Below are 15,932 nucleotides of genomic sequence, written 5' to 3' on the forward strand. Positions count from 1 at the left end.
CACAACATCTGTGGAGATCCGGGTCATGGCAAGGCCAAGTGGATATCATGGACCCATTAAGCACACAAGAAGCCATTTGCCGGACAAACCAAATAGTCCCCCACAATGTTCTTTCCCCATCTCTCTGCACTTTATTCCCCTTTGGAATCTATCCAATCTAATCCAAGAACCACATCATGAAGATGTCAAGACCTTGGAGAGGATGCAGAGAAAAGTAATTGGAATAATTCCAGGGATGAAGGATTAACATCGACAGAAAAATTGGGATTGTTCTCCTTAAAGCACAGGAGATTAGATAGTTTCAGTCAAAATCAAGAGGGAATTACACTCAAATAAAGGGAAACTAACAATTTCAACTTTGAACAGATTTTAATGAGCCATTATTTTGAACTGCTGTGGTCAGTTTCAGGATTTAGACACAGTGATCAAGAAGGAATGGCAATATATTTGTCAAGTCAGGAAGGTGTGTGCAAAGAGAACCAGAGACAACATGTGGAAAGCTTATATTGTGCTGTGAACAATTATCTGGAATTTGCTGCCTGTTGAATGGTGGAAACAGAGAATACATGTTGAATTTGATGTAAACATTTTGTTTGTCTCTTCTTTCTTTCCTCCCCAGGACATTTCAATAAAAAAGAATTGTTTGTCATCTGCATTAATGATTTGTATGAGAAAGTAGAGGGCATGTAAATTTCCCCAGTGTGGGACGAATAAAGGAATATATTATATTATTTAATTTGCAAATGACACCAGAATTGTAGATATAGTGGACTGTGAAGAAGGTTGCTTCAGGTTTCAAGAGTGTAAAGGTCAACAGGAAAAATAGTAAGAGAATGGTCGATGGTTTTAACTCTGTCAAATGCTTTGGGGAGTTAAACTAGTGCAGGACATTCAGGAACGAAAGAGCCCTTGTTGAACAAAGAGATTTTAGGGTACGCAGGAAGGAGAAGGTGGGCTGAGAACAAGAGTTGGGACATCATGTTACAGCTGTACAAAATGATGGGTGGGGGGTGGTGTGCGTGTGGGGTGGTGTGTGTGTGGGGTGGTGTGTGTGAGGGGGGGGTGTGTGCGGGGGGTGGATGTGTGGAGCTCTGGATGCCACACCATGGCAAAGATAATGATTATGCTAAAGGGGATGCAGAAGAGATTCACAAGGATATTGCCAGGATTGGAGAGCTTGAGATCTAAGGAGAGGCTGGATCTGTATTGCTGAAGCAAAGGGTGCTGCAAAGTGAAATGATAGTGAAATGTTGAGCAACTCGTACTCATCAACCTCTCCTTTTCTCTCGTAGTTGGTGTTGATTTTACTGTGTACAATTCCCTGATTGACGGCAATCGCCAGTCTGCTGATAATAGTTTTGCGGCTGAAGTCAATGGATATGGTTACGCCAATAAGAGTGATGGTCTTTATCTAGTCTCCAAGACCTCACTCGTGAGGCAGCCTCTGGAGAGTTCAAGAACAGTGCCAGGAATTTGCAGAATTCAGAGGCAGACATGTCACTTGTGCATCTCAAATGCCAACATGCCAACTGAGGAGCCTGAAGTGCTGAAACGAGAATGCAGTGTTGATATGGAAACTGATCTGGCAATGAGTTTCACTGGATACAAAATTAAAACCAGCTTCTCTGACCATTTTCTGCTGTTCTCTGTTTATTCTGGAAAGGAGCCAGGAATGAAAACTATATCATCACAGATGGCATGAAGCTGGGGTTATTATGAGGAGGATCTGGAAATCAGCCAGGCCCTGCATCTGGTCATGTTTTAACATTGCTCCTTAACTTTTGAGTGAATCCACCAGTTTAAAAGAAGTCTGAAGAAGGATCTCAACCCAAAATGGGACCTATTCCTTTTCTGCAGAGATGCTGCCTGGCCTGCTGAGTTACTCCAGCATTTTGGGTCCCTTCAGTTTAAAAGAAAAGCCGTTCCCCTTAAAGGGAACTTCACCTTTTTCCAGAACCCAGCATCCGATTCCTTTGTCAAATATTCTAATGCATGAGCAGAAACAGGCATGTTGTAGCACTGTGAGCAATTAAATGCAATGTGGATCTCACTGCATCACTGATAGCCTACTCACCAACTACTTGGCACAGTGTGAATGATTTACTACACATGAAATTTGGCAGAGCTTTCCTCCCTGATGAAAACGTTTTCATATGCTAAATAAAACAATCCAAATTTAACTACGCAAGTATCCTTTCCTTGAAAGGCTAAGTGCCATTATATAGCAATCTTTCAAAAATCCCTCACAAATCGTGTGCAATACAGTTAAAAATAAATAGTAGTGTGGATGCAGCACTTAAAAATATACCTCAACTACTTGGCTGCATTGAATTGTATACTGTACAGTTAAATTATGTTTATATTGGGGCCATGTTCATTGGGAAATTCTGAGGATGGCATATGGACATCGAAGAACCTTTGCACCTTTTTAAAGTACTGCAGATCTGACAGGGATGATGTTCCAGCTCCCCACCATTCAAACAAAACTCCAACATTAACTTTCACCCTGCAATCCTTTGTATTGTTAGGCAATACTCACTCATACAAAGAACTAATGTCCGTGTGCTCAAGGGTGTCACGGGATATGGGGAGACGGCAGGAGAATGGGGTTGATAGGGAACGACAGATCAGCCATGATTGATTGGTGGAGTGGACACGATGGGCTGAATGGCCTAACTCTGCTCCTATGCCTTATGAACCTATGAAGGACCCATGATGAATATTGTGAACTAAGAAAATTACAAATGCTTCGAATGTACGTGCATTAATAGAATTTCTGCTGGATCAAATTTACAAACGTGGTCTCTTGTTGAAAAGGCTGAGTTTAATACATTTCCTAACTTAAATGGTTATCCTACACTCTTTGAAATACCAGATCAGACCCAGAATGGGCCACAGAGTGCACAACAGGAAAGTTGATATCCCATGAATCTCTTAGGAGTCTTTAAGACATGGAAAACATATTTAGAACAATTTATGAAGTGCTCAGAGTGAACAATTGCTTCCTTGTCATGTAAATTGATTTGAGAAAGGGGATGGGGATGGAGAAAGAGTGTTTTTCCATACAGTTGTTATTCTTCAGTTAATGCTGCCAAATTCAATGATGCTGTATTGATATTTAAACATATAAAGTTTAATTGTTAAATATAGCTTGATGCCAATTCCTCCTGCAATCTCTCCCCATTAAATTTATTTCTGAGAACCAGATACCCATTAGTGACAATGGCTTCTCTCAGCATCCTGACAGGTCCATGGGCAATGCACCCCATCTATTTCCTGCACCTTTTCTCTCAATGCATCTCTTCCTAGCATGACCAAAGATCGGATTCTTCTCAACCTCATCTTCCACCTCACCAGGCTCCATGTTCAACAGTTCATCCTTCACAATTTCTGCCACCTTCAATGAGATTCACCACCAAGCCACATTTCCCGCTTCTTTTCCCATTCAGCAATCTGAAGGGACTATCCCCTTCAAAACTGCCTGGTCTGCTCGTCTAAACCTACCATTCCACCTCATAGCTCGCCCCAATGCAATCAGAGGAGATGCAACATCTGTTTCTTTACCTTGTCTTGACCCACCATTCGGTGACCCAATCTGTGAAGTTTCAAGTGAAGCAGAAGAATTTGCCTTTCTTCAAACTCGTGCTCACTGTGTGGTCTCATCTCCACTGACGTACCCAAACGCAGATTAGATAACCACTATGCAAAGTCACTGTATTTAGCCCATAAGAGTGACCCTGAACTTTCAGTTGCCTGTCACTTTAATTCTCTACCCTGACCTATCTTTCATATGCTACACTGTTACTACAAAGCCCAATGCAAGTCTGAGAGTCAGCACTTCACCTTCTATCTCGGCATGGTGGAACCTTTGGGACTCAGTGCTACATTTAAAACTAGTCTTCTTTGCTGCAAGATTACCCATTTTTAATCTTAACTTGATTTCTCTCTCTCCACCGGCCCTGCCTGAGCTACTGGGCATTTCCAGCATTCTTCTGCAGTTTTCAGATTTCTGACCTGTCTTCCACAGCTTTAATGAATCCCCTTCACTGCTTCCATCACAGTAACAGCCCTCAATAATCTATTCACTAGCCAGGTCCATAAACATTGAAATCATCTGAGCTAACCTGGTCTCACACCTTAAGGAGATATTTCATTTGTATTGCCCTTCCCTCCCCGACTCTTTCCATAAATTAAACAAACATATTTTCTTGCTTTCCCATTCTAATAAAGGGTCTTCAACCAAAATATTAACTGTTTCTATTTCCACGGTTGCTGCCTGACCTGTTGAGTATTTCCAACATTTTTTGTTTATTTCAGATTTTCAACATCTGCATTTTGTTGATTTTAATTTTTTTTTTACAGAGTTGTATTTTAAGAGATGTACTTTGCCTGATATCAGTTGTAAAGCTACAACAAAATCAGCCACAATGAGCAGAGGAATCCAGGAGTGGAAGTACATCGCTCCCTGAAAGTGACGTTGCAAGGAGATGGGATGGTGAAGGTGGCTTTTGGTACATTGGCCTTCATCTGAAAGGGGAGTGCGTATAGCAGTTGGGATGTTATGTTACAGTTGTACAACGCATTGGTGATGCCACACTTGCAGTATTGTGTTCAGTTTTGACCAGCCTGCTCGAGGAAGGATGCCATTAAGCTGAAATGGTTGCAGGAAAGATTTACGAGGATGTTGTCAGGACTTATGGGGGTAATTCGAATTTCACTGTACCTTAATTGGTACATGTGACAATAAACTGACCTTGAAACATTGAGTTGTAGGGAGAGGTTGAGGAGGCTAGAACTTTATTCCTTGGAGCGCAGGATGCTGAGGAGTGATCTTATAGAGACATATAAAATCATGAGGGGAATATATAGGGTGAATGTAGGAAACCTGTTTCTTGGGTAAAGGGAATCAAGAATTAGAGGGCATAGGTTTTAAGTGAGAGGGGGAAGATTTACTAGGAACCTTATTGCAACTTTTTCACACAGAGTATAGTGGGCATATAGAAACAGTTGCCAGAAGTAGTTGAGACAGGTATAATAACAACATTTAACAGATATTTAGGCAGGTGCATGGATAGGAAATAGGGCATAAGTGTGGGAGACAGCAAAACATGGGTAAATGGGACTATCTTAGATGGGCCATCTTGGTTGGCATGGATGAGTTGGGCCGAAGAACTTGTTTCTGTGTTGTAAGACTATGACTGTCACAAAGGGAAACTATCTGAAAACATCCTGAATCCCTGTAAATTACTCTAACTTTCCTTCCAAGTGACAGGTTCCAATGAGTAAAAATGGGCAGAGAGAGACTTAACATCATTTGAAGACAATTATACTAACGCTGAGTTTATTACATTGCAAGTTATTGGAAAAGCTCTAAATTGCTAGACAGATTCCATTATTTCAGCAATTACGATCCCCAGGAAAATTGATTTTTGCCTCTAACTTAATCTGACTGTCAAACATCATTACAGTTTTAAAATGTTGACTTCAAAACATTGAAGTTACAAAGATCCCCATTTAATGAGCTTGGAACTAAAAGTCTGCAGGTGGAACTCAGCAGATCAGGCAGCATCTGTTGAGAAAAATGGACATTCGATATTTCGGGTCGAGACCCTTCTCCTTCCAGCATCTGCGGTTATTTGTGCCTTCATTTAATGAGGCTGCATGAGTAAAACTAACCTTTGAGCATTACGTTTTCAGAAGCGGAAAACAATAAATAATCATAATGATTTGATTGGGAGACTAATAATCACCCCAAAGCAGACAAGGAAACCAAGTACAGTTAATTAAATAAAAACTGGTATTGGTTAAAGGTGACCATGCAACTACTGCATTGTTGCCAATACCCACCTGGTTCACTAATGTTCTTTGGGAAAGGAAATCGTTGTGCCCTCAACCTGTGGAGTGTTCTTCACCTCAATGTCACACCAATATAGGTCATTCGTAACTACCCGCTGAAATGGCCCAGCAATCTATTCAGTCATCAATGTCTCAAGGACAATTAGTGAACAACACCAAATGTTGGCCTTGATAACACTGGCAACATTCCATGAATGATTTTTTTTTTTAAAGGTATTTAATCTTTAGAGATTTCACAACCTATTCGATCACAGGTGCGAATTGCTCCTTTAAAGATAGGATTACAGGTTTACTTTAGTTTAGTTTACTTTAGTTTAGAGTTACCAGGTGGAAACAGGCCCTTCAGTCCACTGCATCCGCACTGACCAACAATCACCCATACACTATTCTACCCTACACACTAGGGACAATTTACAGAAGCCAATTAACCCACAAACCTGCATGCTTTTGGAATGTGGGATGAAACTGGGGCACCCAGAGAAAACCCATGTAGTCACAGAGAGACGTACAAACTGTATACAGACAGCATCTATAATCAGGATTGAACCCGGGTCTCCAGCGCTGTAAAGCAGGAACTCTACTGATGAGCTACTGCGCCTAAACACCTATGGGTGTATGCTAAACATTCTCATTGACATCAAATGATCAAATAGCAAAGTAAATATACATCTTGCCATTGAGTATGGGCTCCCAAAAGACCATTCAGTTATAGCACTATGATATACTCGTTTGAGTCAAATATAATCAATTAAAAAATGGGTCATAGGTCTCCACAATAAGGACACAAAGTCCAATGAATTCTGACACCAGGTTTCCTGTAAATGACTTTTTGCGGCTTTTAGCTTAAGTTTCCTTAAGTGCCACCTTAAGTTTCAAGTAAATGCTGTTAGTCTTTCTTTGCACAGGAGTATTATGAAGATGGTGGTATTTGGGCAGAAAAGAGTAAAGTACATAAATATATATTTTAAAATAAAATAAAATTATAGAATGGTGAATATGAAGATGATAAATTAAGCGGGACAAAATCACCGTAAATAGGTTATAATAAAATATCTCATCCCAAAATATCTTTACTTGTAGAAATACCCCATATTTTAATATGCTCTACTTACTTAACCAAAACACTTGCAACAGACCTTAATGATATAGTAGTTACATCTGTGTAGGAAAATAACTGCAGATGCTGGAATAAATCGAAGGTATCACAAAATGCTGGAGTAACTCAGCGGGTCAGGCAGCATCTCAGGAGACAAGGAATGGGTGACGTTTCGGGTCGAGACCCTTCTTCAGACTGATTCGGACATCACTCCGGGTGCTCCAGTTTCATCCCACATTCCAAAAGCATGCAGGTTTGTGGATTAATTGGCTTCAATTAATGTAAATTGTTCCTAGTGTGTAGGGTAGAATAGTGTACGGGTGATTGTTGGTCAGTGCGGACTCGGTGGACTGAAGGGCCTGACCGGCTGAGTTACTCCAGCATTTTGTGATACCTAGTAGTTACATCTGGTGAGGCTCTGCCCTGCTTCCACTGAAGGAGTACAAAGATAACCTTGCCTGATTTTGCATTGTTTCCACCCACTAAAATCAAACAGCCCCCCCATTCCTACAGGACATGGTACCTTGCTGAAAGGGGAATTTTAAAATATTGACCTTTGAGTTATTTGGGCCAGGGCACATCAGAACTAGAGCAGCATATGGCGAAATCAAGAAATGCACGAAGAATACAACCCAATGCTGCTGTATCATTTCTCGTGGGAAAGACCGGCAGCAACTTTCAACGAACATTCACTTTTTAATGCAACATCCTACAGGATACTATTTGGCACATTTTGTACTTCCTCTTTGAAAGAGCTCTTCAATTAGTTCAACTCCCCTGCTTTTATTCTTCAGTTGTACAATCCCCCCCCCCAGGATCTTACCTAACAAAAAATTATCGAGATGGAACATCTATTGATTTGTGATATGTTAATCGCTCCGTTGATTTGAATAAGCATCAGTGCCCTTAATTCTATTTCTTGGAGATTTTCCATGATTAAGACATGTTTAGGAGATTTTACTGATTACATCTTATTTAGCCAAATTGCAATAATTGCATCCACTAATCTTACATCTGGGCAAGAGTTTTTTTTTGTTGCCTTTGACCTGGTCGAAATATTGATAAACAGGAAGGTTTAATGGCGTGCACACGGATAAAATATAATCCTCACACAAGTAGTTTTGCATGTGTATGCATGTAAACGGAAGTCATTTGCACTGCTAAGCAATTTTAAAGCTGTGGGAGGACCAGATTCTAATTCATTGAAAGCTATGAATTGCTCTTTACAAGTTTATGAGAAAAGACCATGAGATAGTACAAAAAAAAAATTGGACAGATGTTTAATGGTTTGTGGTTTTACTCCCAAATTTCTCGATATGTCAGAGATGCACATTTTGTGTTTTCTTGTGTGTAGGACTTAGGGGTAGAAGGGCACTGCACTCAAGTCCCACACATGGGAAAATACAAAGTGTCCATCTCTGACTTATTGGAGCCTATGTTCTGTTCTGTTGTAAGACCAGGCAGGTTAACTGACACAGAATGATGATAGATTGTAGACTCACAGACTGAAGACATTTTTGGAATTCCTGAATTTTCAATGTTGCTTCTTGGTAATTTTTGTGTTCTGTGCAAAGTTTATACATCTCCAGCATGCAGACCCAGGGGCAGTCCTTCAAAAAAAAAAATCAAGTTAAAGTAACTAGGGGAAAAAGACACTCTTTTATTAATGTTTGAAATTTATAGCATTGGGTGACAAGTTCAGCTACAAACCAAGCAATATTTTTTTGTCTACCAGCAGTGAAAATGTTAGGGGGCAATTGGTTTATGCGTAACATTGGAGACAGTCTGCAAACTCACAGAGCAAGCAACAAGATAAATGAACAAATGATCCATCATTTTGGTGATATTGACCAAGGGAGGAAAGTTGGTCAAAGAGCTCTCATCTGCAAATACTGTCTTGGGGTCTTCAACATCTCTTGGCACAACAAAACTCAGAGTTTCTGTTTCAGAGATATTGTTTCAGCAATGTGTAGTTTCTGCAATCGGATGTGTCGCCTTTATTAACAGTCACAAATACAATATCTTTGAGATTTTCTGTCACATCTTCCTCTTCCTGACATGGGAGAGAAGGCTGTGAACTTTCAGTTCCTTGTCTGAAAGTTTTAGAATTTGAACTCCATTTGAATTAGCATTCCATACTCCCTATTTGGGAATCATTCCTTTCCAGAGGTTTGTAAATTGCCCAACACTGGCAATAAAGTCATACAAAAGGATAAGTTTGTTTCCCTCCATGATACCAGCACATTGTTATCTTCACCCATCAGATTTAACACGGAAAACAAGTATCAAAACACGGAAAACAAGTATCAACGGATGCTACAAAGACACAAAATGCTGGAGTAATGCATTTTCAGGCAGCATCTCTAGAGAACACGGATAGGTGACGTTTCGGGTCTGGACCCTTCTTCAGACTCTCAGAGCGAGATACTGCCAGACCCGCTGACTTGCTCCAACATTTTGTGTTTATCTTTGGTATAAACCAGCACCTGCAGTTCCTTATTATTACATATTAATATCTAATAAGGAAGCGAGCGGGCAAGATCATCTCTGACCCCTCTCACCCTGGTCACAAACTCTTTGAAGCACCTCCCTCTGGAAGGCGACTCCAGACTGTCAAAGCAGCCACAGCCAGACATAAAAACAGCTTTTTTCCCGTGAGTAGTAGCTCTACTCAATAACCAAAAGTCTGTGGTCTCTTTTTGCTCTGGTTTATTTCACTCACATGTTTAAACCGTAATGTTGTATTCTTAATGTTTTAATGTTTTATGCTTTATTCTTAATTGTTTACTGTATGTTCGTGTTGTTACTTGCAAGCGGAGCATCAAGGCACATTCCTTGTATGTGTACATGCTTGACCAATAAACTTATTCATTCATTCATTCATTATCAATAGATCTTTATTTCCAATTTCTAGCAGTCTGCAATATTTTCTTTTATAATTTCAAATGATCCACATTGCTCAGTAAAGTCAGCTATCCCAAAAGAACTGCTAATTAAATGGTAATTCAGGTGGTTGGTTGAGTCAAGTAGCATGGAGACCCACTAGGCTGTCTTTCTTTGCTTTGATAAACTTTTTATATATACTGGCCAAGATATTCCAGATGAATTTACATTGAAAAAAGTAAAAACGCTTGCTGTAGCTCAAAGATAAACCAGAAAATGCTGGAAACACACAATAGCATCTACAGAGAAGCAGAGCTAACATTCCAGATTGATGGCATTTTGCTATAACAAATGTCACCAACCTATTCCGATGAAAGGTCATCACCTTCAAATATTCAGCCCGTTTCTTTCTCCACAGACACTGTCTAGACTGCTGAATATTTCCAACATTTTACATTTTCATTTCCAATAAAATATATGCATCACCTTCTGAAAAAGTTGAAATCCTCGGACAAGTTGTTTACTTTTCCTTCTTCCCAACAGCACCTTCCACATCAGCGACAGATCGTGGAGATTCCACTCATGGTACTCCACTGAATCATCGAGGTGTTTTGTAACTTCAGAGATGGTCACATTATCAGAGGACATCACAATCCAAACACAAAGACACTGAAGAACATCAGTTTCCTGTAAATGAGAGGGAGAGTGATTCCCCACTGTAGCACTGGAATTGAGATGGCGCTGAAGGCTAATACCATTATCTCTCGAGTCATAGATTTTCCTGCCCTCTGCTTCATCCAGATCTGCATGAATCTGCATGCCCTCTGCTTCATCCATAGCGATGCAGACTGAGGGGCGGTCTTACAAAGGTTTATAAAATCATGAAGAGCACAGATAAGATGAATGGTCTGTTGTTTTTCCAGGGTAGGGTAGTGTAAAAGGTAGAGGACATTGGATTAAGGGGAGAGGGGAAAGAATTGAGCTCAGGGGCAACATTTTCACCCTGAGGTGTGGGGTATAAGGAAGGGGCTGCCAGAGGAAGTAGTAGAAGCAGACACAATTGCAATGTTTAAAAGACACTTAGACAGGTTCATGTATGGAAAGGTTTGGAGGGGATGCGGGCCAAAGGCAGGCAAATGGGACTAGCTCCGGAAGGCACCTTGATCGTAATATAAAGTTGGGCAGAAGGGCCTGCTTCGGTCCTGTGTAACTCTATGACTCGACTCACTTAATCCCATCTTCCTGCCTCACCTCACGAATACATTCTGTGGTGATTAAGTAGAAATCCAGACTAAATTATCTGTCAGATAAATTCAAATCCCATCACCTCTGTAGACAATGAAATTTAAAAATATAACATATTATTGTCATTTTGATGATCGCCTCAGTTTAATTCTTTAATATCATTTTTATAGCTCTCAGAAAAAGTTAGTTATGGTAAAGGGTCTCATATAAAAGTTCATGAGTCTTTAAATTTAATTTCATGAATTTTCCATGTGGGCTTTAATAGGAAAAATGTTTAATCGTTAGAAATTATCATCAATAATAAGGCTGCATCTGCAATTTATCTGTTAATTGATTGATCATGTGTGGCACAATGAAAACTTTACTTTATATAATGAGGATTTATCGACATAAGCACATGCTTTCAATGATGAATGTTCTAGTAAAGATCAGTTCAGACCAATTTTAAATAGTTTAATTTACAGATTTGACTGGAGACCAAGGTCACTGAATTACGTGGATTCCATATGTAGCTAAGTTTCTCCAGACTAGTGACATTCCATAAATCTGTGAGGAAGCATTCTAAATTTGTAATAGTAAGTTTTTCCTTGAATATGATATTCTGTCACACCTATGGAATTTCAGGTCATTTACTTTAAGATGCTGTGATTAAGTAAAGTTTGGCTCTCAAGGGCTGAAGTCCCAGAGAGCATAATTCTGAAAATGTGATTTCAACACAGTTGAAGCCTCTGCCCTTGTTCGGTCTCACTTTGGGACAATAGGCTCCGTTGTCACATTTGTGAGAGCAAAGGTGGGTGTGATGTCAAGAGGTCAGAAGGATGCAGCTGCCCGGGAAGTCAACATGAGGACAGCTAGATTATTTACAATGCAAGGCAGCTCTTGGACAGAGAGCTGGGGACAAGAGAGAGGTCAAGTCTTTGGCTTCCTGGTGGGAAGCTGAAAGGTCAAGAGTAAACTCAAGTGGAAGTCAGACATAGGGTTAATAAAAAACTTTTACAGGTTTGCACCAACTATTTACAAGTGAGGGTAGCAGGCGAAAACAGACAGGATGGGAGGGAAGATATATAACGTTCAAACACATAAGGACATGTTGTAATTCACTAATAATTATTTCTAAATTTCAACAGAAAGGATACTTCCAGATGCAACATATTGTCAAATTGCAGCAGGCTTTTCAACAAACTATTTCTTTATTTTGTGCAAAGGTTGAGAGATTAGCTTGTTTTCAATTGATATGTACACCAAATCTTATTTTAATGTGTATTAAGTACTAATGACTTGAATGAAAGTCAAATTATTTGAAGATTATAATTTCATACTGCGCCAGAGTTCAACAATTCAAATTATTTCTCAGTAATGTCTAGAAAGTGAAACATCTGTCAATCTGGGTCTCTCAGAGGCTCACCGAGCTTAAAATGCATGTCCCTCTACAATGCCACATTAATCCACTCTTATTCTCAAATGAACTGAATGCTCTCCATGGAATCCAGGGGAGGAGGGAGGTGAGTTTCCATTGCATTACACGTCCTGAAAAATATGTAGTCAAACAGTGCTCTACCATGCTGCCGATTCTCCACATTGCAAGGTTAAAACAAAAATGTCTGGCTTTGATTATCAGAATACAATTATAGTTACATACAACCTTGTGATGTGATGAAAAGAAAATTTCAAACAAGGGCAATCTGATGGAAATTACTGAGTAATAGGCTATTTGGTTTTTTTTAAAGTCGTAAATACCAGCTGAAAGTCAGGGTCATTCTGCAGGAAAATGCAGTGATTGAAGGAAGATTGCTTAAAACGGTAAGTATCAATTACATCGTATTAAACCAAGATCATGTCTCTCTAGTGGATTTTAAGAGATCTATATCAGCATATTCAAGAATGGAAGGGGATGGGGGCTAATGTTTGGGGTGTCATCACCAATGTCCCAGTCAATGTTTAACATTCAATTTTTAAAAAAAGTGATCTAGTCATTTTAACATGGGGTGATTTGGAAAACTTACCATGTTCAAATTGGCTGCCATGTTTTCTGTAAAAGTGACTACACCGCATAAAATATTTTGAGAGATCCAGAAATCAAGATATGAGCCCAGTAAACGCAAGAGTTTCCTTTTTCAGTTTCTTCCACATATTTGTGACAATGGTTTTAGTATAAATATTTAATTCAGCAAGAAAAATCTGACTTTATGCTGAGACTGAAAATTGGTGCCCAATTTGCTTTCATTTTCTTTGACATGGGCAGATGAACATAACTATCCCAAAGTCATCAAAAAACATCAGACAAACGCTTAAATCAAGCTCACGCCATTATTCAATTCTGCATTGGTGGCAATTTCCAGATTATTAAATTTACCGTATGGCACCCACTACAAAGATATCGTGAATGAATAGACTACCTTATGGTCTGCATTTTATCATTCTCATTGAGGAATGCAAATATGTTCGGGTCAATCCTGCACATATATACATTGGTTAAATAGGATTTCTTGGCAATTAGAAACAGGTTTTGAGAAAAGACAAACAGTTCACTAAGAATCTATATGTGCATTAAGTGCATCACCTGGGCTGAATCTATTGATCATAATACTTATACAGCAGCACCTGTGGTGTGAAGAACACTGTTAATGTTTCAGGTTGGCTTTTCATCACAATTGGCCAGGTCTGACCCAAATTTGAAAGGCTGATTATCTGAAATTGTTGAATTCCGTGTCGAGTCTTGAGGACTGTACCGTGCTCGGTCATGTGTAAAAAGAGTAGGGACATGAGGAGCCCATCTGGCATGAAGAAATTCACCATCCTCTGCTTGAAGACATTCCTTCTCATCAAAATCAACACGGGCCTACACCATATTGTGAAACGGTGACCTCTGGTTCTTAGACTCCTTAACTAGGAGAAACATACTCCCTACATCTGGCTTGTAGAGAATTTTATAAATTTCAATGAGATCTCCTGTCAATTTTTCTAAACTCTCTGGAATACAGGCCCAGTCAACTCGATTCATCATCATATATCAAACCCCTACCCTCCCCCTGGACCTTAGTGGATCTTTGCTGCACATACACGAGTAACACGAGTGCAAACATGCCATACAAAGCAATCATCCAATTTGTTTGGTTTCTGGGATGGAGTGGAGGCCCTAATGCGGAAACTGCATGCAAAAGACTAAACTGGCAGAAGTGAAACAGAATCACCGCTTCACCTGGGGTGGTGAAACTGTAACAGGTCTGTTCCATGAATCCCATACCACAACAATAGGGTTCCTCTTATCCGTGCCTTCCACACATTCAACACATCACCCACTAGGGTTGCCAACTTTCTTACTCCCAAATAAGGGACAAAAGGTGACATTACCCCACGTTATCTCACCCAGCCAGCGGCCACATGCTCCACCAATGGCGGCCGCCCGGGAGGCGAGTTGCTACGCAACCACCATTAGGCGGCGCCCAGGCCTCTGGGCTACATTGTCCAGGCCTACAGCGGCCCCCAGGCCTACAGTGTCCGGGCCTACATCGGCCCCCAGCATCTGGGCCTGCAGCGCCCCCCAGCATCTGGGCCTGCAGCGCCCCCCAGCATCTGGGCCTGCAGCGCCCCCCAGGCCTAATACGGGACAAGGGCGGTACAGTATGGGACAAGCCAATTTAGCCTAATATAGGGGATGTCCTGGCTAATACGGGATAGTTGTTAACCCTATCACCCACCATCATGATTTCTGCCACCATCAACGTAATGCTACCATAGCATTAACTTTCTCCTCCCTTACAGCATTCTAACAGCTGCCCATACTACTTGCTTATTCTTTTAACTTTGTCTTTCCTATCATCGGGGACTGCCTTGCAGAAGACCTCTTTCTGTTTCCAAGGGAATGCTGAGTTTCCTGTCAGCTGTCACTTTAATGCTCCATCCCACTCCCACTGTGTACTTTTTAATCGCATCTTTCCTCTAACATTATTCGGATTATATTTCCATTGGAGATATCACCTGAAATTAGTCTTCACACAACCAGCACTACCACCATTAGCCTCATTAAATTGTGTGTCCCTCTCCCTTCTTTGCAGCTAAACACATTTGATTTATAACTTTGCAAATTTCTGATGAAAGGCCTGATAGATCATGTCTGTTTCTCTCTTCACGGATGCTACCAGACCTGAGTATTCAGAGCAGTTTCTATTTTTCTTTCATATCTGCAGCATCCACTATATTTCATTTTTTAATAATATTGACATTGTTTTGCTATTTACAAGGTCGAACTTAAAGGACATTTAAATGTGGGAATATTTATTCTCACACAACCTTTGCTCATCATTGACCTCGATCAGTGTCTCCGCCATCCTTTCTTCTTCATGCAACTTATCAAATATCTGAGCTACACACCTGAACCACTGCACTTGTTCGACAATTCTGTCTATGCTCTGGGAAAGGAAGACTCTTCTGAACTCGTTAATGGATTTATAATAGCAACATAATTATCCCTAAGTGCACTGTGATCAAAATGTCATTTCTTGGATAACTGGTGTTACTTACATACATTCAGCCACAAGAAACACCTACCTGAAAACATGCAGCCAGAACACTCAACACTGGCGCATTTTGCCGTACTGCCTCGCTCAAAAGATATCGCCAAGGATTTGTACTATCTTGGCACCCATAGAGAACTTGAAAGAGATCTTTTGGGGACTTAGTCTCTTTGTCGGGTTCTTTCTTCATCACAGTGCAACTCGCTGGCTTATCATGAGAAACAAATTGCAAATTCTGAAAGGCTAACGTCAGGTGGTCGTGAAGAACGGGACTGAAGTCTTTTAGCAGTCTCTTCACCTGTAGAAAGGATCAGATGGTAACATAAGGACGAGGTTGT

General features: G+C 40.3%; 1 protein-coding gene across 1 annotated transcript in view; it reads right to left on the bottom strand.

The window, feature by feature from the left end:
- spg11 (SPG11 vesicle trafficking associated, spatacsin) overlaps nucleotides 1–15,932 on the bottom strand; it is a 120,381-nt gene that overhangs the window by 33,037 nt on the left and 71,412 nt on the right. The window contains exons 25-27 of the mRNA XM_078427250.1: nucleotides 15,629–15,892; nucleotides 10,322–10,522; nucleotides 8,455–8,562 (exon numbers count right to left, since the gene is read on the bottom strand). Coding sequence (XP_078283376.1) covers nucleotides 8,455–8,562; nucleotides 10,322–10,522; nucleotides 15,629–15,892 — 573 coding nt within the window. The remainder of the gene's footprint in view (nucleotides 1–8,454; nucleotides 8,563–10,321; nucleotides 10,523–15,628; nucleotides 15,893–15,932) is intronic.

Source organism: Rhinoraja longicauda, chromosome 33 (genome assembly GCF_053455715.1).
Source record: "Rhinoraja longicauda isolate Sanriku21f chromosome 33, sRhiLon1.1, whole genome shotgun sequence".
In the NCBI taxonomy this organism is placed as follows: domain Eukaryota; kingdom Metazoa; phylum Chordata; class Chondrichthyes; order Rajiformes; family Arhynchobatidae; genus Rhinoraja; species Rhinoraja longicauda.